The sequence below is a fragment of the Gavia stellata genome, chromosome 2 (assembly GCF_030936135.1).
Source record: "Gavia stellata isolate bGavSte3 chromosome 2, bGavSte3.hap2, whole genome shotgun sequence".
NCBI lineage: Eukaryota > Metazoa > Chordata > Aves > Gaviiformes > Gaviidae > Gavia > Gavia stellata.
This window is the reverse complement of record NC_082595.1, coordinates 60,840,067-60,861,725: the sequence shown is the minus strand read 5'-3', so window position 1 is coordinate 60,861,725 and position 21,659 is coordinate 60,840,067. Positions and strand designations below refer to the sequence as shown.

General features: G+C 41.6%; 1 protein-coding gene across 3 annotated transcripts in view; it reads right to left on the bottom strand.

The window, feature by feature from the left end:
• Window positions 1-21,659, bottom strand: part of FYN (FYN proto-oncogene, Src family tyrosine kinase) — an 80,837-nt gene that overhangs the window by 17,913 nt on the left and 41,265 nt on the right. For 2 of the 3 annotated variants that reach the window (XM_059835750.1, XM_059835749.1), the window contains exons 3-11: window positions 20,712-20,969; window positions 20,014-20,110; window positions 16,467-16,565; window positions 15,258-15,361; window positions 11,061-11,210; window positions 7,679-7,843; window positions 3,258-3,437; window positions 1,338-1,414; window positions 1,092-1,245 (exon numbers count right to left, since the gene is read on the bottom strand). In XM_059835750.1, coding sequence (XP_059691733.1) covers window positions 1,092-1,245; window positions 1,338-1,414; window positions 3,258-3,437; window positions 7,679-7,843; window positions 11,061-11,210; window positions 15,258-15,361; window positions 16,467-16,565; window positions 20,014-20,110; window positions 20,712-20,958 — 1,273 coding nt within the window. In that variant the 5' untranslated portion in view covers window positions 20,959-20,969. Of the gene's footprint in view, window positions 1-1,091; window positions 1,246-1,337; window positions 1,415-3,257; window positions 3,438-7,051; window positions 7,208-7,678; window positions 7,844-11,060; window positions 11,211-15,257; window positions 15,362-16,466; window positions 16,566-20,013; window positions 20,111-20,711; window positions 20,970-21,659 lie in introns of all 3 variants that reach the window. The other variant, XM_059835751.1, reaches the window with a different exon arrangement.

Genomic DNA, 21,659 nt, shown 5'->3' with positions numbered 1-21,659 from the left:
ACTCGGTACTGCTGACAGCAGTTCAGAGGGGTGTGAACGGCATGAGAGCTGCTGCTCCCAGGCCAAGACAAGGCATGCTGGAAACTCTCTGGCTCCTTCTGTCAACACTTGAGAGTTACAGAAAGATGTTAGCTCTTTCCTAAGAATTAATGGCAAAATCCATGCTGAAACAGGGACTTCTGGTCAAGAGAAAAAACTCACAACAGAAAGGGGTAAATGCAGGTTATGAAGTACTTAACCGACCCGTGCTTTCTGATGACATACAACAGGGTTTAACGGGACACTCCTTGGCTTTGGCACTGAAATGGATGGAGTGGTGTTTACCGACACATATTGAGCAAGCACTACCAATGTACTGCCAACAGAAAGAGACAAAACTCTAGCTCTGCAAACTTGGACCAACATCTGACAACTAAGCATGACTTGTAAAGAATGACTAACTACAAAGAGCCTGTGTCATGGCTCAGTCTGAACACACATGCCTATTTAAAAAAGCTGCAATACTCTTTGATACATTTTTATAGTCTATCAGTGGTCGGCCGTGCCCAGCTGTCTGTGTGGCACTGGCAAATGACTTCCCTGTTAAAGTAACTTTTTAAGTTCCCAAAGAAAACATAGTGCTCAGAGAGACAGCTCCATTGCATAGAGACACAATTCTTTGACCCGTTTGAAATAAAGAAAATAAGAATAGCACAGCAATGTTGATAGCGATTAGAAAATACTAGAAGGCACACTACGAAAGGAGTAGCTTACATAGGCTTTTCTGGATTACCCCATTCAGGCTTTCAAGGCTGGTAAGTAAAGTGTCCTCTTTGTTATGGCACCATGAGGATACTGTCACTTCACCCATGTTTGCTCTCACTCACCATCTTTGTTTCACTGTGGTCAGTTTTTAAAGGGAAGACAACTAAATAAGACATTCTCTTCAGGACATGCATTCAGCAGTGAAGTTCTCTGCTAGGAGTTAATATGAGTTCAGGATTTACTGAAAGTAACCCCAAAGCATATGAGAAAAAGCTTTTTAAAGCCATGTTCCACTCTTTCCCTGTCACAAGAATGACACTCAGTCCTACGCCTGCCACTGTGTCTACCTTGTCTGGCCGTATATTCGTTGTCTTCAATCAGTCTTGCCAATCCGAAGTCAGCAATCTTGCATATTAGGCCATTTCCCACCAGAATGTTTGCAGACCGCAGATCTCTGTGTATGTAATTCATTCGCTCGATGTATGCCATTCCTGCAGCCACCTGTGAGAAGCACGAAACACAGTCGGTGCGTTTTAAAATGAACTCATAATGAAAACATATACACCTAAGTGCTCAATACTCTGAAGACAGACCTGGGCTGCCATGTCCACCAAATTCGGTAACTTCAAAGCTCTTCCTTCTCCATCTTTTAAGAAATCTAGCAAACTCCCTGCAAATGCAAAGTTGACACAATAGAGAGATGTTAGGGAAAAAATGGCTATTCATCAGGATGGAGGTGCAGCAGTATGTGCAATATTAAAGACAACAATGTTTCATGTTCAAGTAGACAGTTTCAAAAAAACCCACAGTATCTTATAATTCTCCTATCATACTTGTTTCACTCTGCTTTAAGGTTGGCTTGCAGAAGAATAAGTCACTAGTCCAAAGAGAGTTGCATGGAAAAGAAACAACATTGTTTTTGATTTTCCTGACCATTACTGAGAACGCTGACCTTTCTTAACTTTTCCAGTGCTCTTTGAAACTACATACCTGCTGTTCTCTAAAGGCCACAGCTAGCTGCAAAGCATCAGCTCAGTTCCAAGCCACACAAGCTATGGAAAAAGTCAGATCGCAGCTCAACCTGCTCCAAAAGAAAGGTCAGCCTGGAGCCTGGTAAGCCCAAAGGAGCTAGCATTAACAAAGGCTAATTTTCCTTAGAAATTAGTAGCATTCCTTCTCTAGGTAACCCATAACTAAATGTAGCATGAACCATTAATTTTAGAAGACCACTATGCAAAACTAGAGTAGACATGCAGAGATCAAATGAAAGCTATTTTAGCAAAAGCAATAAGGACATAGCTGCCCTGTGCAAGGGAAAGCAAGGAGGTTCCCTGTAGCTTTTAAAAAAAGCCTAGGATGCTACAGCTCCCTTCCCAATCTTGTATTCAAACAGAGAAGTGTGGCAGTCTCCTTTAAATAAGGTCAGTGAATTGGTTTAATAAATAAGAGGAAAAGACAGATGATTAGGCATTTCTCCCTTGATAAATCATCAGCCTCAAGCTCAGATCCAAAGATGTAAAATGTTACAGTAAAAACTAGTAAAGTAAGCCAAAATAAACCACGTACTTCAGAAGGATTTTGAGAAGTCTTTTTTTTAAAGGGGAAAAAGCACATGCTTGTCACTGAAACGTATGATTAAAGTGTGAGTTAGTCAGGGCTTGGATGCCTCTGAGGAGGGAGGTGGGCAGGCACCTGCCAGGAAAATAAAAATCAACTCCAAATGAACTGAAAAAATGCACTTAAAATTTCAGAGTGTATCCTCCAATGTACAGTGAAACTTCCCTGTGAGAACTTATGTTTCCTATTTGGTTCATTTGCTTTTCCAAAACAAGCAGATTTTTTGCTCTGCTCTCAGCACCCCTGCTGGAGATCTGATGGAGTGAAAAGTTTTCCTTTTCTCATTTTACTGTATCGGTACCAGTTAAGTAGCTTAAAGAAAAAGAGAAGCGAGAAGGGGAACGGGAAGGGGAAAGAGGAGGAAAGAATCACATGTGCCAATCAGGTATTAAAATGATAAATGGGGTAGACTGAAAATTAAGCTGTGATTTGGGAGCGAGGTGCATGCGACAGAACTCAGGATTGCTAAAAGAAGAAACAGAAATCTTAGGCCGACAAGTAAACACTGAAAGAAGATGCCATATGAACTCTCTCATGCCAGGAAAAGCTAGGATCTTGGGAAGCAGCATGTAATGTAATTCAAACCTAGAAAATGCAAATCTCCACTTGTCAGGGAAGCTTAGATGCTGATGCAGTTGGAAGCACTTAGGCTGCATCAACTTCTCCCTTCCCCAACTAGTGCACATTTTCTTTGTACGTCTAGTGGATTTCAGGTTTTGCGCTCAGTTCAGAGTTGAATTCATAATTCTTCTGAAGCCGGAGGTGTGTTTAGCTTCCTGTTCCCTCTCTCCTTCCTCACACGCTGTTCGTGCATCACACTGCACCGCCCTCTGTATCCCCAAGGAGCACCAACAAAGAAAAAATATTGTTCTCAAGGGCAGCAGCTCGGGCTTCACCTTTGCTCATGTACTCCGTGACAATATAGATAGGTTCTTCGGATACCACAGCGTAAAGCTGGACCAGTTTGTCATGTTTTAGCTTCTTCATGATTTGGGCTTCCTCTAAGAAGGATTCTGGAGACATAGTGCCAGGCTTCAGGGTCTTGATAGCCACTTTAGTATTTCCATTCCACGTACCTACAAGCACAGATACTTAGTTAAATTAAACACCTTCTGCTCCTTTTTCTGCCTGATACCTAATGTAACCAAGGAATAAACTAGCAAGGACACTAAATATCTTTATTTTTTTAAAGTGTGGTTTCCCATGTTGCCTTATCATTATATTCCTCCCACGCCTTCCTCATATTTTAGTCTTTTTCTATTATACTGAAAAATAATATACCCATTGGTACTGGGGCACAATTACCGTTGTCCTACTCAGACAATGCTTCCACTGATGTCCACAGAAACCTTCTCTGAGTAAGAAACGCGGGACTGCTGAAACCCATCTTTATGTATTCCGTTGCTAATAAGTAATTGCTACAGACAACACAGCTCCAGTCACAGATCTGGATAACAGAACTGGTTAAACCCAGAACTTTCCATTTGCAAGACGTTTTAACATTTTGGTTTGTTCTGAGTCAGAGGAAAAAAATATTCTAAGAAAAACTCCCAAGAAACAAATTCTGAATTGCTTTCATTTTAGAAACACGGGTGTGTTTCCAAACCGAAATGTGTCTTCTCCCTTCCCCTCCTCATCCCCAGAAGCCCAACAGCTGCTGACTGAAAATGAGGTGGTTCCTCACTTTGTTCTTTACTGAACCGGAATGGACAAGTTGCATCATTTTTCAGCCACCATCTACCAGGCCTTCTGTAACACCTGACAGCCTGCACAAGGACCTGGAGAGAGCTGGGGAAGGCTGACTCAGGGCGTCCCACAAGAGGTGGGGCTTCACTTACGTTAACAGGTTTTTTGGGGGATGGGGACTGGGGAAGGGGAAGGAAGGAAAATTAAAGGGGGCAGAAATATCACTTTCCTAGTGCCTTCTGGTTGTCCCTTGCCCAGACTTGCCAGAACCCTACTCCAGAGCCAGGGCTGAAGTGGCTTTGAATGGGACCTGTGGACCTGTGATCTGTTGATAGGGAGCTGCTGTGTGATGAGGCAGAACAATACTAAATGACTTCAGGGATTAACCGCATTGGGTAAAAATTACTCCTCTGCACTTAAGCATGAGGATAGCAGAAGGCCTACTAAGTACATGAAGACTCAGTTCTAGTTTCTATAAATTAAGATGTCATCAAAAAAGGTAACGTGTAAAATAAGCCTGGTTTGTCTTTGTTAGAAGCACATTAACAGTTACCAGGGCTCAGCTGCTGCATGGGGACTTGTTAAGCCAGAACTTCATCACGTGCTTTTGCAACCTGCCAGAGCATAAAATGAGCTGGATTGGTTTTTGTGTAAGTGGTCAGGTCCAGGCTGCCACCTCACCTAGCCGAGGACAGGGGAGGACAGGCAGGCGAGCCACTGCCTGTGTCGTCCCTCGCTTACAGGGCCATCCCCACAGCAACACACGACGCTGTCTGAAGGAGGCTTGAAACACGAATTAGCCAAAAGTGTGCAGTGCAAGTTTGGATTTCACTGTGCCTCGATTGTCTTCTGCCACCTCAGTGCCAGGTGCTGTCACCTCTACCGCTGGTGGAGTCGTGTCTTGAGTTACTACCACTGCTACCCCGGGGCGCTTGGGGAGGACTCTTGAGGTCTTAGTTTCACTCAGTCCTTCAAATCAGAGCTGAAGCAGGACTTTGCTTTAGTGGCACTTCCGTGTAAGCTGGGAAGGACATGGTTTCGCCTCCTAATTTTAAGCACAATGGCCAAAATCTTTTCTGACGGGTGAACGGGAGCATGTTTCATCCGGAGCCACTGAGGCTCCGGAGCGCAGAGTGCCATCAGTCACAGCCACTTTGCAGAGGTACTGCAAATTATATGAACCAGGAATGAAATCCTACTTTCATGGGCACCAGGGTTTCTGTCACTGGCATTAATAAACTAGGATTTTACCTGGCACGTTAACAGGATTAACTGTGCATTATCTGTTTGCATTGCGTTAATAAAAATCCTAGGACTCATTCTATTACCATGAAGTGTTTTCAGCAGGTCTGTTTTTAAATACTTTTATGAATTTCTCCAGTTAAAAAAAGAAGATGAAACAAAAAGGTTAACTTATCCTCACAGCGCAGATTTCAGTCTAAATTGTTAAATTTCTTGTTGTGGCTTGGTACGTTTCTCTCTAGTAGAAAATTAGCATATACCTCCCTCTAAATTCCTCCCACATGTAGTTAGTTACTACTTAATGCATTTTTTATTAATTTTTCCTGTGTTAATCTACTTCAATATGGTAATGCTTCAGGGCTGTTAACATATTTTTACTATACATTACTTCAAGAAACACATTACTTCAAGAAACACAATGTCATAATTGTAATAATAATTTTTACATTTCTGACAGATATTTGGTACTGCTACGTGGCACTTCATTTCTCATAGCTGATTTTTTTTTTTTTAAATTGCATTTCCTCCTTTAGCATTATTGTATCAATTTTTTAAGATCTATGGCACACAAAGCTGACCAATAAGTATTAACATCAACCTGAAGCTCTCACATGCATTCAAGATGAAGAACAAGAAGGTGAAACTGGAGTTATCTGGGGATGCTAATAGAAAACATAGGTTAGCTTTCTTTGCTGCAGGTCAACTGTAATTCTGTGAAATTCTACAAATTTCTATTTTTCTAGTCTATAAATCCGACAAATTTCACAGACTTGATGCCATGCTCCTTGCTGTAGTCTTGCAACAGAAAACAGCTGCAAGCACCCAGGAGAGCCCGCTGGTTATTTTGGTTGTACATACTTTTGTGTCACTGCAACAAAAAGAGCAGCCAAACTGCTCCACCAAATTTTTCTGAAGAAACAACATATAGCGTTTATTTATTTGAATTGGTTATTTTAAAGAGGCTACACAGAATGCAATTTGGCAGAAAAATTGAGCCCACCTCTCATTAAATGGCCACTATATTGTGTTTCAATGCTATGGCCATACTAAGATTTATGTATATTTTAAATTGCTATTGTTTTATAGTCATTAAAAGAATGAGGCCCATAGAGGGGGGGCAGTAAGTAAATTTGCGAGTGTGCAGAGAACAATGTCAGCAGATTTGGAAAAGGTCAATATTTCTGGACTTCAAAGTGGGTGTTCAGCTGGGCTGGGCAAGTCTTGCCTCTATTGTCCCTGGTCTCTATATCGAGTTATGGGGTTCTGCTGCAGACACAAATTTCAAAACAGACTTAAAGAAGTGGATGCGTGGGAAAGCTAGCTTGACAATATCAGCTTGCTAATACTTGCCATTATTTTTAAACTGGGAGAGTGGATGGAAGCATTTTCAGGGTCTGGTCGCATCAGTGCTAAAACACACGAGGAAAGAAAAATGTCTACTTACCAGATTAATTTCTGGTTAGCCATTCTGCCTTACAAGTTTAGCATCATTCCTATTTTAATACCTAGCAATTGTGTAGTCACCCAGTAAACTCAATGCAATTAATGAAGTTCAATGCCCTCACCTCTCATACCAGCGTGTGCAAGTGAAAGGAAGCTTCCCCGTGGATTACCGTATTTAGGTCTGACTGTTTTAGGCTATATAGACTAACATTTCATACTATTCTGATCTTTTAGCTTTAAGATCTCTACTCAAAATGTTTATTTCTGCCAAGAGGGCCTTAAAAGATCCATCCAAAGCAAAATATATTCTCTGCCTTACCACGCCACACTTCAGCGAAACACCCCTGACCAAGCTTCTGTTCCAGAAATAATGAATCACGTGCAACTTCCCATGCATCTTTAGCCAATCCAACAGTTTGTGGGGTATTATTCGTAGCAATCACAGTTAAGTTAAAACACAAACCATCAGCTTTCTCTATAGGAGAGGAAATTAATAAAAAAAACACACTTATAATCCAAAATTATGCATGCATTGAGAAAGATGGAAGGTGATTTGTCTCTCAGTGCTGCATTGAAGTTCATTTGCAAACACTGACTTTTGGATACTGAAGGTAAGGCCTTTTTTGTTAGCTTGCAGAAAAAGGCTCCTTGGTATAATTAATCGATTACTATGTGAGCCTTGATTTATTATTAAGACAGCAGTAATTTGTCAAAATCAAAACCTTCCAAGGAAACACAGAATTTCAGTTTTCTTTTGCCATCAATTACAGTGAAAGTTGAAGATTAAAGATTTTCAAAGTCAAAGACACGATTCCAAAGACTTTTTTCCTAACAGTTTGAGCTTTGCTCTTTTTTTTCTTGTGGGTCACACTGTCCTACATTTTCACCTTCCATCTTGTAATCCCCACACAGAGAGCTATTTTAGAATAATTATTTTGCTCCATACCCATCCATACTTCCCCAAACTGCCCATTTCCCAGTCTCTTGATCAACTGTAGGGATTCTCGTGGAATTTCCCAGACATCTTTGGTTTTGACAGACAGATCAGTAAGCCTTGGCATTCCTTTATGACAGGGGACTACTAAGCGGCAGCAAAGACCTGCAGCTCTCTCTGATGGAGCCAGAAGTGAAGCCAACAGCAAAGGAGAGGAAAGAAAAAAAAGTGTGACATGAAACAAAAACAGTAAGCATAAAAACAATGCTACTCACAACAGCTGTTAGTTGCATACCACAAAGCATCCTGGAAGATTAGAAATTGAACACTGAAACATATTCATTTGAGACAGAACAGGAAATATTTTAGTCTCTGCTTCCACAGCCTGAAATGGAAGGTGACCGCCAATGGTTTCTCTTGTGGACTCTCGATTTCCCTTCTCCCACAATGCTGCATTAAGATAACTTCACAAGTAACTGGTATACTATAGTACAGTATAACTTTTAAAAAATAATCTGTAAGTCACAAACTGGATTGTTTCTGTACCGAGTAAAAGAAACACAGAGAAGATTTACTTTTTCTGAAAATCACCGCAATGAGAATTTGGTGGACTTTTTTGCTAATTTTTTTCTAGGTATCCTTGGAAAAGGTATTTTCTGTATTCTACTCTGTGAGAAGGTGTTTTTGTAGGTTTCCTGTAAAAGACTTTTTCTTCCATTCCTTCTAGAGCAAACCTTTATTAGCGTACGCAGCCAGTCCTACATTGTCTGGGGCAGATTGATTATACTTATCTCTTGCAAAGCTTCACAGAAGACTGAACTGTGACTAAAGTCACAAGATATTTTAGCAGGAGTAATAACAATGACCTATATAAAAATAGGTAGGTATACACACATATTGTTGTGTGCTGCACAAAGCAGACTACAATATAAAGCTTGCACAGCTACTTGCATCTTAAAACAGGTGCAGCAGAGCAGAACAAGGTGGGGAACTGCAATTGTATTTCAGACTCAAACATAGCCTTTATTCTCCTACGCCAGATTTCTTTCTGGGCAGGTGAACAGTTTGTTTCAGCATCACAAGGTGGGCAAGCACTGAAGCTCCTTGCAACACCAAGCTCTAAGCCCTACCTCCTCAGCACAAATGTTGTGGGATGGTGGGAAAGTCCCTACAGACACCCTGACATGGACCTTGTGTGTCTCCTGTAGCAAGATGACAAAGACCACAAAACAGGGAAGATTAGCTGACCAGTTGACACGTCTTATTCCAAGTTAATTCCATTGGGAACGTTAGGATAGGGACTACTCAAAATCTGGATTGTATCTGGAAAGATTCCTTAGGAGTTTAGACAGCTGCAGAAAGAAACTGGAGGTTTTTAAGACCTCCTTGCTTTCTTTAATCGAAAAAAAAAGCTTGGCATGCTGGTGCTCCAATTAAGCCTAGACGGCACGCACAAGAGCTTATTGCTTGGCAGGCCGGCTGTTAGGGATTGAATGAATGGTGCTTCTACTTCAGACCTGCCGTGGACTTTAGTCTGACATCAGGACACCCTGGGGATCTCGGTATGTTTCATTTGTAAATCTCATCTGTGAAAGTCCAGACACTGCAGTTAACTTTATTATCCAGGTAAGAAGGGGCTGGTATAAGAGGGAAGTCTGGCTAATAAGGGCATTCAGCTGTGCAACGGGAGCACAGTGCAGGGATACCTGTGCTGTGTCTGCACAAAGGTACACGTTGTACTTCCAACTCCTGACCCAGGACTGCTTACATGAGACCAAACTGCACACTGCCTACCTGGGTAGCCTGGTTTCCAGCTGCCTGGACAGAAGGGGTCCTCCAGCCTGGACAGCTACGGGATGAAGGCTGAAGGGTGGGCTGCAGCGCATACCTGCCTTGCTGTGAAAGCACTGACCTATGGTCTCAGCAGTGGTTCTTCAGAAACCACGCTGATCTTTACAGAGTCATCTGGGCATCTTTAAGCTCTCCCTAGAAGTAAATCTAGGCACCCACAAGGTATTGTGCTAATCTACCTCCCGCAATCCAGAGTGCAGAGCAGGCGGTTAGAGGCAGCCTTTATGTTTCGAGTCAGCTGGGGCTGGCATGGAATGAGGACTCCTGTGTTCACCTGGGTCTGGGAGACCTCGGGTGGAATCTCTGGAGTGTGGGTCTGTACCATGCCCTCCTGAGCTACCCTACCTGGATCCTACTGATTATGCCTCTGTGTTGCACAGAAATGGCTGTTTCCAGATCTATGTTTCTGCATCTGTGTATGGAAAATACACCACCCAAATAATGTGACCACAGAAAACTAAAAGTTGACATATTCCAGCTGGTATAGTGGGGCTGAAAATTATCTTCCTTAGATGTGAGGTTTTATACATTATTTAGCTTAGTTTAATGTAGAGTCACCAGAAACAGCTAGAAATTCTCCCAGGCAGCATACACCCATGAGAAATTGGGCAGAGAAGACAGCCAGATGTCTAGCATGAATAGCATAAGAATACAGCAGAGAGAATACAAAGAATACAGAAAAAATACCCCACAGAGCAGTTGATTTCCCAAGTAAAAATTATGAAAAGTTTTTGAGCAGCAAGCATTTGGGGTCATCTGTTAATATTAAGAAAAGCCAAAGTAAGGAAAAAATAAAAAGCAAAATAATTCAAAATACAAATTTCTGCTTACAAAATGAGACCATACGGAGAAGCATGACAGTCTTCTGTGTAAGAACCAGTTGTCCTATGCAGAGGTTTGGGGAGCTTTAAAGTCACATCTGTTGTACACCAATCGCCAGTGACAGCAGCATGCACTTTTGGGTTGAATAGTGCATGCCACATTTTAATCATGGGAATTTAAAAAAAAAAAAAGAGAGCTTGCGGGGTAGGCACAAACAGTGTGCATAACGAAACACCCACCTTGCCATTTTGCACATTGAACACAAATCCAGTGGGAAAATTTGAGTGAGGTAATATATGCAAACCTTTTGGTCACTGCTTTAGGTGACTGAGTTCCACAATGCAATTCCCTATTTGTTTTATTAGCAACAGTGTGCTGCAAAACAGTACATACTAGCACTCACTTATGCACAGGGAATTCATGCTTTGAGATATGCAAGTCAAATTCAGTAATTCTGTTTGCTCAGACGAGGGAGAGCAGGCAAAACCTTTACCTCAGTACAGTGCTAGCTTTTAAAAGCTCTGCAGCTGTACATTGTGAACGGCACTCAAAGCCATTTATAACTGTAATGGGAAAGGGATAATGGAAGATGCATTACAACAAGCAAGAGACATAGCTCAAATGACTGACTCTTTAGGGCGTCTTACACATACATCAGCTCAGCAGCAAACACTTTTGTTTTAAAACACTTCAATGTGCCATGTATTATCTGAAAAATTACCTGAATAATGCTGAACCAGCTGCTGAAGAGTTTCAAATTGTGCCCGAGTTGTGATATAGTATCCACCATTGTCAAGTTTACGAATCTTATAATGTTTGACATGATCTCCTTTCATATCATCCCAGTCTCGAATAGACAGGGAATAGGCACCTGTTCCAAGCAAAGGAGAAACAAAAAATTGTAAGAAGCTTCTAGACACAAAGATTTTGGTTTGCTGGTCAGTTGTTATAAAGTAAGTGAAAGAGAAATTGCTTCCAAAAAACGCTTACTATACCTTGAAAAAGAACAAGTGCATCTAACACAATGAAGTGAGTATCACAGAAATTTTATGATGTTCACACCACGTCCCTTTCACACTTTTCTAGAAAGAAATCAGGACTTCTGTGTAAATGAAAACTCACATTTTAACATTTACTGCTTCAGGTTGTTAAATTGACTTTTCCTGTTCTAAGTGTCAGGTTACACTGCAAATACTATACTTTAGGTAAATGCCAGTGGGTGGTAAATATCAAGATTTTCATAGGAAGCACCAGAGATAATGATTTTATATATGTGTAGTGTTGTTACCCAGACAGATCCCAAACTTCTTTATAAACATTAAACAACCAAATTAGCATACTTTGTATGTCACAGTCTTTGGAAGGTGGTACTACACCAAGACTGTGCACGAGGAGATCTGCAAGAACTGCATGTTTCACCTTCCAAATCCATGCTGGAGCTTTAGAGCTCACTGGTGGGATTCAGATGCCCAAACGCAGGGGTTAAGCACCATGTGAGATGCCCCAGGACATCCTGCTTGGCAGTTTTCCCACAGGCTGTCATGTTTGTCAGATCCACGGGGATGCCCTGCAGGCATTTCAAATGGCTCTGGATGCTCACTGACAGGTAAAGGAACCTCAGCTGAGGGGCTGGATTTAGTTTTAGCTGTAGTGGTGGCTGTCTGCAGGTGGGCTATGGGCTGGGTTTAGATGCCCACACATACACTTCTGGTGCTATTAGGGCAGCTGAATCCCAGCCTAGATTCGATGAGTGTTATGGCACTGTAGATATCAATGCCGTAATGCAGGTTTGAGCATTAGTTGTCTGCAGTTGTGGGCAGTTGAACTGAACCCCAGCTTCCCGCTGACTGTAAAGGGAGCTTGGCCACCTACATGGGGACCTGCACATTCAGGTGTCTTAATTTGAAGCACAGTCCTATTCTACATACAGTGACACCCACATGTTGGTTCTCCACAGTGTCAAAAGCAACGCCACATTTTACAGCGTAATGCAGTTTCTGAACAAAAGCATGGCCATTTCAAAGGCAGTGGAGAAGACGAGTCTTCACTCACATCTCAGACGAATATTGTGTTTACTCAGAGGTAATTCAGGCATTAAAAGGAAAAAAACTGGAAGTAAGTGGCAGCTGCAGAGATCTCGGGAAGGTTGTCCTTCTGGAGCCTGGGCTGCTTTCACTGGTAACCATGTCAGCTAAAGGCAGGAAAGGAAAACCACCAGCAAACAATTTTGGACGTGAAAAGTGGAGTGATTTCCTACAGGTCTCATAGCAAACAGCACCGACTGCTGCTTATGCCAGGTCAGGGTACTTGTCAACACACCTGGCAGGTTCACATCCTCCAGAACCACCTCCAGCTACGTGAAATGGTTTAAAGAACCCCCACAGTTATGCAGTTGAGATTCCTGGTGTAAGATGTCTTTCCTGGATGTCTCCCCAGGAAGAAGTTTCCCCGACCACGGTAACCTGCAACAGGTCGCACTGGCGGGCAGCTCAGCACCGAGGGAGCTGCAGTGAACAAAGCATCTCCACCCTGACTCCAAGGACTTCTCAAATTCCCTGTTGTTTGTCCTCTAAATGGGAGGAAAAGAGCCAGCACTTACACAGATGATCCTGGTTTATGCAAATGGGAGACACCCTGAGAAAAGTGACAGGGTTTTTATTTCTAAGTGTAGCAAAATCCTGTTTGTTTAGGATATTTTTCTGAGGAGATTCTTCCACTGAGTAAGTACATCTCTCTCAGCTAGGAGTTCAAAGCTTTTTGGGGATTTGCAAGCACATCTTGTGCATACTTTGTACCACCACTCTGGATTGTACCCTGTCAGCCTGCTTTCAAATTTTCTAGGCAGTGTTCTCCACCTCCGGTTTGTGAGTTTTGATCCACTGGCAGCAGCTGTATTTTCTTTAGTCACACTCCCTGCCTATCTGGTCACTATTTTAGATTCTTTAGGAAAATGTAAACAATCTGTGGCTCCAGGTCTGCAATCAGAGCTGCGTGGGTGGCCCTCTGTGGACCCCCGCTGACCTCAGATCAAGTTGCAGGACTGGAGCTTTAGTTCAAATCTGGACAAAAACAAGAACCAAGATGGATTGCATTATTCATTTATTTAGACTGTTGGTTATTTATACTATTCATTATTATCTGATGATAAATTCAAATACAAGAGATATACATAATAAAAATTTGGATAGAAATAAGACATTACAATATATCATACTAATGAATTTTTTAAAAGAAACAAACCTAAAACCAGACATCCTTGGAGGGTGGAGATTGAAACCAGGTGAAGGATTATATAGACAAGAGCTGATGAAGTACCTGGGTAGTCAGGCATTGAAAAAATGAAAAGCTAGCTCCGTATGATTTATTTTGGAAGTAAGAAGAGAAGGCAACCATGATCAAGGGAGGTTAAATTCACGCTGAAGTCATCCATGATGATACTTTTAACATGATCCTGATTAGTTTTATTATTGTTATTATTTAAAGCAGAAGGGACGATTCTAGGTCACAAAACAATTCCTGCCTCGAGCCCAAGATTACTAGCTGGAGTAAGGCGTTTTGAGAAGACTTATGGGAGAATGCACCATTCGAGCCCTCCCAGCTGACTTTTTTCTCTCTCATGAACAAGAAGCTCCCTCTGTTTTCCTCTAACAACGTACTGAAACACCACAAGGATGAGAAGGGAAATAGGCATTTTTGACAAAAACCATCCTCGTTTGGTTTCTTCCAATGGCTTTGGTGCAAACTTAGCCTGAAGATGTAGAAAGCCTTAAGTTCAAATGCAGAGAAATTAGGCTTGCTGCTATAAGTCCATCCATGATGGATTACTTCATTTCCCCAATGCTTTTGTGTCTCACAAGAAGCTCTAGAAAAAAGCCCTGACTTAGCCATGCAAAACATATCCCCTATCACTGTATTAAAAAATGGTCAAACCAGACTAAACTGATAATGTTTAGAGAAACAGTGTTGTGTTTGTTTTTAGGATCCATGGATGCCTACAGGAGTGAGTTTTTAAACTCTGCACAGAGTGGAATGAAGTCCTGCTCCTCGCACACATCACAACTGTTGGTGAAAATGAACAGGTGGCGGCTATTTGCAGAAAAAGAGCAAGTTAGAGCCTGTCTCGCTCCTGATGAGAATGCCTCACTGCTACATAAGGTATGGTGAAGCTGTGGGGTGACAAGATGGGAAATTAGCTGTCTGAAACAACAGCATGTCTATTCAGATTTTGCATCAGAAACAGTCTTCAGAGTTATGGGCAGTGAAGGAAGAATCCAGCGACTGCAGGAGTCAAAAATGTAAAACTTACAGTTTTAGATGACAGAATGCAACATCTGAAGATAGGTCAGGTAGAGAGGAGTGGGAAGTAGTGCTTCTCTTCTTTAAATCCCTTTACCAGCCATGACTCTAACCACTTTGCATGCTAACTCTAGCTGACAGAGTGTGCTCTCATCAAACCACTGGCAAGTCAGTGCTTTAATTACATGAACCATCATTAGACTTCAGAACTTACATGGAATTAATTCTAGTCACTTATGCTTCCCACAGCTATTGCTTTGGATTGCTGGTTAATTGAGAAATGGCCAGGTTTGTTTTCACTTAGCTGCAGGGTTTTCTCCTCAATTAGAGAGATCTTTTCATATATGTGAAGCTTTGAAGAAGATATTGAAGGCCTCATGAACAAAATGTAAAAGCAAAGATAGCACCCACCAAGAAAACTGGAACTCCTACAATATTTTTAGAGGGAAGGAGGAGAATACATCCTTCCACTTGACTTCAACAGAACGGATACAATTGAATACTTTATGAATACATTAATTAGAAATATTTTCAAGTCTTTTCACTATTAATCTATGAATTTAAAACTGCTACATAATAGAGTAAGAATAAGAATACATACGAATAGCTTTGGCCAGCCTACCTTTGGTAGTTTCGCTTTCCCGGATCAGGAAGGTACCTCTGGGGTTTCCAAATGACAACAGCTGCCTCTCGGCATCTTTTCGGCCAAGTTTGCCAAAGTACCACCTTAGGGAAACATCAGAAATAGTAAGACAAATGCTACATAGGATTACTAGGTAGTGTCACGGAGCTCAGACATGGAGGATTACTTGTGGAAACTATGGTTACTCAAGTATATTCAACCATTTTTGTCATATTGTGTCTCTTTTATTGTGATGGGAAGCTAATGTGACAAACTGTGTAGTAGATGTTGTATATGTTGTGAAGTAGCTCTTTGCATTAATTCTATAATCAGCAGATGCTGAGGAGGCTTGTTTGGTGTCTTACGACAAAGGCCAGACTTTGACAGAGAGCAAGACTTGATGAGGGGAAGGAATAGACAAGGAAAAGGGCAGAAAAATGCGTCGCTGCCAAAGAGCAGTATTTTTACAGATGTTGCTATAAACTGCGTATTTGACTTCTTACACAGTGATGTACTAGTATTCTATATTTTTCTTGCAGCACAGCTATAAAATCTCAGTAGAAGGACCAGATGCAACCACTTTACTGTGGTTGTATAAGGCTTTCAGAGTGTCAGTACCTTTTTCCTTTCTGCAGCAATGGTTTTTTGGTTTTTTTTGGTTTCACAATCAACCAAGTACAACCTGAAGTACAGACTACAGTAGTATACCTGCTCAGCTATATAAGGTCCTCCAGCGTATCTTTTCCACTGGAAATAATACGGATATACACAACACTCCATTTTTCACATAGATAGATCCTCATTATGCTGCCTGCTGTATGCATTGTAGGCATCCTGCCTCTTGGTAGGTATTTGTTGATACAACATGCCCTCTTTAATATACAGTTTGCACACTAATTGACTCCAAATATTTTTACAAGTTGGTTCAGGAAAAGCAAGGGCACCTTTCGCTTAAAGCTTGAAATTAGTCGACACTCGAATAAAGGAAGCAGACAATGTTCCTTTAGGTTTTCTTCCTTTGTTTTGACATTGAAAAAGCACTGAGCTTGCGCTTCTTTTGTTACTAATTACCTAATTATTTATCAGTGCAGTTAAGAACTGAAGTAAAAATAATGTAAGTCATTTGAAAAATCGCTGCAATCAATCAAAACCAACTCCTCAAACCTCCTTCAAATACAGCACTAATAGGTCTTTACAACGAAAACATACTCCTCTGCTTGGATGGAATCGACTGGAGCCACATAATTACTGGGAATGTAACCAGTTTCGCCTGTCGTCAAGGACCGGGCCTCCCACCAGTCTCCTTCCCTGGAGAAACAAAGGTGAGGAGAAGTGAGAGTGAGACACAGCTGTAAAGACAATGATCTGACTTTGCTAACAGCCCCCACAGCTGTGCAGCATAAGAAGCCACAGCAGCTCATCTCTTCATCACCGGCGTGCTTCTCGGAGCTCTTTGCATCTAAACCCAAATAATATACCTATTTCCTTACACCTATTATTATTTCAGCAGTGATTAGTATTGTAGCCATCCAAATGTAGCATAATGGCATAAACAAGCATAACAACCCAGTGACAACAGGTTTGGTGAGGGCTGGATTTGGACTAGAATATCGAAAACTGTCTCCATAGCAATTATTCTAATATAGACCCCTGAGAGAGCTTATAGAAAAACTGCCAAACTGAACACTGTCACATTCACTGCTAATTTTAAACTTCTATGGGGATAATTAATCTGAAACCCAAAGGCATCAAAAAGCCATCTATCAACAAGGAGTTTTAGATAGCCCTTAAGGATCACACTTCATTGTCTACATTCCCTCTGTTGGTCACCTAGTGGAGGTATCTGAAGTAGCAAAGGACTTAGCTGCATTTTCAAATACTTACAAAACCCCATTCTTCTATAGCATTTAAGTATGAAGAGGTCCATGCAGGACCATCTTACGGCAGTGTTCCACAGGCTTAGCATCAATTTCTGTTGTACACGTGTGTGTACATGGTACTGCCCTTCAGACAATGCACGTTGCTGTAGAATGCACAGCTTTAAGAGAAGTTTATTTCTCAGCTTTTTACAGGATGCAACGATTTGGGATTTAGCAATTTGTATTTCATTCTCAGCACCAGATTCACCGATGTTTAACTCCTACCGCTACTAATAAGCATTTGCTTTTCTATTTCTGGACTGCTTAGAAAATCTTTCTCAGTTCCTCTCTCTGTAAAACAGAGATCTGTTCACTAAATAAAACACGATTATCAAATGTGGCCAGAGAATTCAGCCTCTTCTGTAAGCAAGCAGTTACAGAAAACACATTGTCTAAGCTATTACTGGCAGGAAAGGTTGAGTCAAGGTGAGCTCTTACTTTAAATTTTCAACTCCACTTTCTGTAGCAGTTTGAAGGAATACAAACTCTATGGAAAACAACTAGAAAACAGCTGTGATTACTCAAAAAGGAGAAGTTACCAATTCTACAGTTCAAAAAAGTGAAGAACAAGTAGCTTTTCTAGAGGCTGACAGCTGACACTATCTTAGTACACCTTGTGTGCATTAGTATGTCAGGTGAATGGCCACATCTGTTTACGTCCCTAATTTTATCAGCTGAAGTGCTAACCCTTCCCCCATATGTTGCTGTAGAATATTTCTGAGAGATTATGCCATAGTGTGGTTGATAAATTGTACTATTACATTTCTTCTCCTTACTGTACAGAGAGTCCACTAGATGGAGGTATTTTATCATATCTAGGGAGGAAAAAAGCAGTCCCGTAGATGATCACAATATCAGGAACAACCCCCTCTGCTTTGACAGAGATGCTTAAATCTCTCAAAGCACTGCCAGAAAGGAGGAGGAATACCGACTTTTTTCACAGCTCTTAATTTTAGACACCCAACCGAGGTAGGAGGAGGCTCGTCAGTGGGGCTAGCCAGGGTGTCCAGGAGTGGCAGTGGGGATGCAGGGGACAGCTCTGCTCTGAACCACCCCTGCAGGTACCTCCTTCCCCTAGACTGCCCTTGGTATCATTTCTGACTTCAAATCACAGTGATACCCTCTGTATGCCATTTCAGGTACTGCTGTTAATGAACTTTTAATCCAAAGCACAAATCAAATTTCATTTGTTGAGAGCTAAAAAAAAAATCTAATCCCTCCAAATTCCAGACAAACTAGTTTTGTGCACATATACGCTTTCTGGTTGCAAGCAGCATTGGCAGACCCTTAAGAAAATGGGCTTCTTTCATGTCGTTTCTGATGTAAGTGAAGAGAGGAAGCATTCTCACAGAAAAGCTGCTTTCTGGAGATTCCCAGCCTGGCTGTCAGTACTCCAGGAGCGTGGTTAGGTCTGTGTTTATAAGCAGACAGACCTGACAACGATGGGAACTGAGCTTCTATAATCCTACAAGAAAATCAGCGGATGCTTGTTTTTTTTTTCCTCTTCGAAAACCTTCCTCCAGGCAGTAATTACCTGCATCAAAATATATGCACTGCAACCGCCCACACTTGGGGAAACTCTGTCCCACCAACTCCAAGTATGATTGCTCTGCTCACTCCCAGTGAGCACCCCCGATTTCATCAATTGGCATGTGTAAGGAATTTATAATGCGTGGAATTTCTTCTTTTTTCAAGTTATGGCATAGTTTGTGCAAGGTTAGGAAAGCAGCAGGCAATGTGAACAAAAATCGATGATAGGTTAAAAAAGGTTTTTTTCCCAAGTGCTAATTTAGAAGTAGAGGTTTTTAAACTGCTGCTCCCTCTACAAGTCGTAACTGAAGTTTCTGTGCTTTCATCTACATCAAAGCTCTTCAGCTTCATGGCTTCATGAAATATGCCACAGAATTACCTGATTTTTTTTTTTTAACTTTAATGCACATTGAGCCAACTCCAACCCTGGAGTTGTTCCATTAAAATTAACAGGAATTGCACAGGGATGAATTTGCCTCACTGTCACATAGTGTAAGGAAAAAAAGATGAGAGCAGTATCACAAAGCCTCTAGAAAGCCATATACTTGGTTGTTAACCCATTTTTACTTCTACATGATAGCAATACTGAACGTAACACAGAGCCTTCAACTTTATGCTCTTAGCCAAGAATTACAAGATGTCCAGATATAGGTCAGTAGCACAGTAAGTTTTAGATGTTATTTTTAAACTGCTAAGGGAATTTTTTCTATGGGTAGTTAATAAAATTAATTTTAAGTTGATGATTTCCAGGATGGAAGTGTGGTTTTCATGCCAAATGCAACTGTACACTGGTGCATTCTCACTTAACAGAGCTTCCTAGCATGTTCTGACTGTAACACCTACCTCTAAAAGGAAAAAAACCAAGCTTTTAAACTTGGCACGCAAGTCTGGGTAACGTTTCTTTTGTGAATCAGTTTTTAGCTCATTTCTGTGTAGAGATACTTGCAGCAGATTGCAAAAAGTGTTAGTACATGCCTTGCAGAACTTCTGTGACTACTGGTAAAGTACAGAGCTGGTACTCTCAGTTCTGAATGTGAGTTTACTGTGAAATGTAAGCAGTGAATCATACAATCTAATGCTTATTTTGAAGTAAAGCTGCGTGTGGTTGAAGGGTTTTTTTTCCAATAATAAAGCACTTTCTCAAAGTGCACTAAATGGAAAGACAAGTAAGTAAGCATAGAGTAAAACCCCTACATATCGTGAATATCCAACGTTAGATTTTACTCATAACATAAGCGAACAAATATAATTGTTGACATTAAAAGTTTAAAAATATTAAAAAGCATATTCCCAAGCCTAAAACTTACGAGCTGTTAAGTATTTGAAATTTTTCTCCTTTGTGAAAACTCAAGTCGTCTTCTGTTCTTGCTTCATAGTCATATAGTGCCACAAAAAGAGTTACACCTAAAGAAGAAGATAGGTGAGTTACACTCCATCACAAAAAACAGGAGGGAAAGGAGCCTCAAGAGATTAGACGGTTAAGCCAAATGTAAGCTACTCCGGTTGCTGAGGAGCAAAATAAACTGAAGCCTCCTACTTTTTGGACAACTATTCTAATCCCTCTGCTTTTATGCAGCCAGTGGGCACACCACCTCCTTCACTCTGTACAGTCATCAGTACTCTTGGTTTGGTACCCACACACAGTGCAGGATCCCAAGTGGGCAAAGGGGGTTTGAAGAGCAGGTTTTAGACGTAGCCGTGCCAAGTATTTCCTGTTAACTACTTGGGGTGGCTCAGACCACACTTTCCATTCCCTGGTAGAGGGATGAGACAGCCAGTCAGCCAAATTGGGCACGTATACATAATTTCTCACCCCCCAAGTGAACTAACACCTGCAAGTTAGCAAAGGTAGGGCTGAAGGCCCAGCTCCACCCCTACTTCAATTCTTTGCACTATTTAATGAAATAACTCTTCCCAAAAGCAGCATGCTGAGACAGTCGTGCCTCTGCTGTAATTACGTGATTGATACTCACCAAGAGCACTGAAAGAAGACTTTGAAACTCACCTGTTCCTCCTCTTGTACGCAGCGTCCCTGTATGAGAGGAGGAATTGACTCCACCAAACACAGTCAGTCCTTGGCCTCCTGTGGCATGGAAGTTGTTGTAGTTTGGGATTGAAGTCACACCAAAGCTAGGATAGTGCTGCGGAGTGGGATCTGTCCCATAGCGGTAGCCTGAGCTTTGAGTTAAACTGCCATCCCTCTCGTCAGTCAGTTTTGTTGCTTCTTTATCCTTACATTGCACACAGCCCATTATCTAAAATCCTAGGAGAGGAAGGAAAGGACAAGTGTTCATAGGTTGATGCTCACCAGATCTCCCCCAAACCCACATATGATGAGGATCAAATTAAGTTCACTGCTCAACAGTTAAGTACTTCGAAAAAAACCCACAGTGGTTTGAATATAAACAGCAACACATTGGGAAATGATCACACAAAATCTTCCTTGCAGTGGTTTCCCATTGAGGCCCGGGGAAGGAGGTCCTGCCTGCTCTTAGGGTAGTGGCAGCTCTCTGCCCAGCCCTGCCAGGCAATGGCTTGCATGGAGGTAGCGAGAGGATGAAACCCCTCTTGCTCACCCTTCGCCAGGAGAGCATGACTGGCAGGCAAAGGACTCACAGAATCACAGAATCACAGAATCACAGAATCACTACGGTTGGAAAAGACCTGTAAGATCATCAAGTCCAACCTGGAGGGAAAAAAAAAAAAAAAAACCACACAGCACACAGCACCATGTCCATCAAGCTACATCCCACAATGCCACATCCACATGCTCCTTGAATATCTCCAGGGAGGGTGACTCTACCACGTCCCTGGGCAGCCTATTCCAATGTTTCACTACTCTCTCAGTAAAGAACTTTTTCCTAATATCCAGTCTGAACCTCCCCTGGCGCAACGTGAGGCCATTTCCTCTTGTCCTGTCACTCGTCACTTGGGAGAAGAGACCAACACCCAC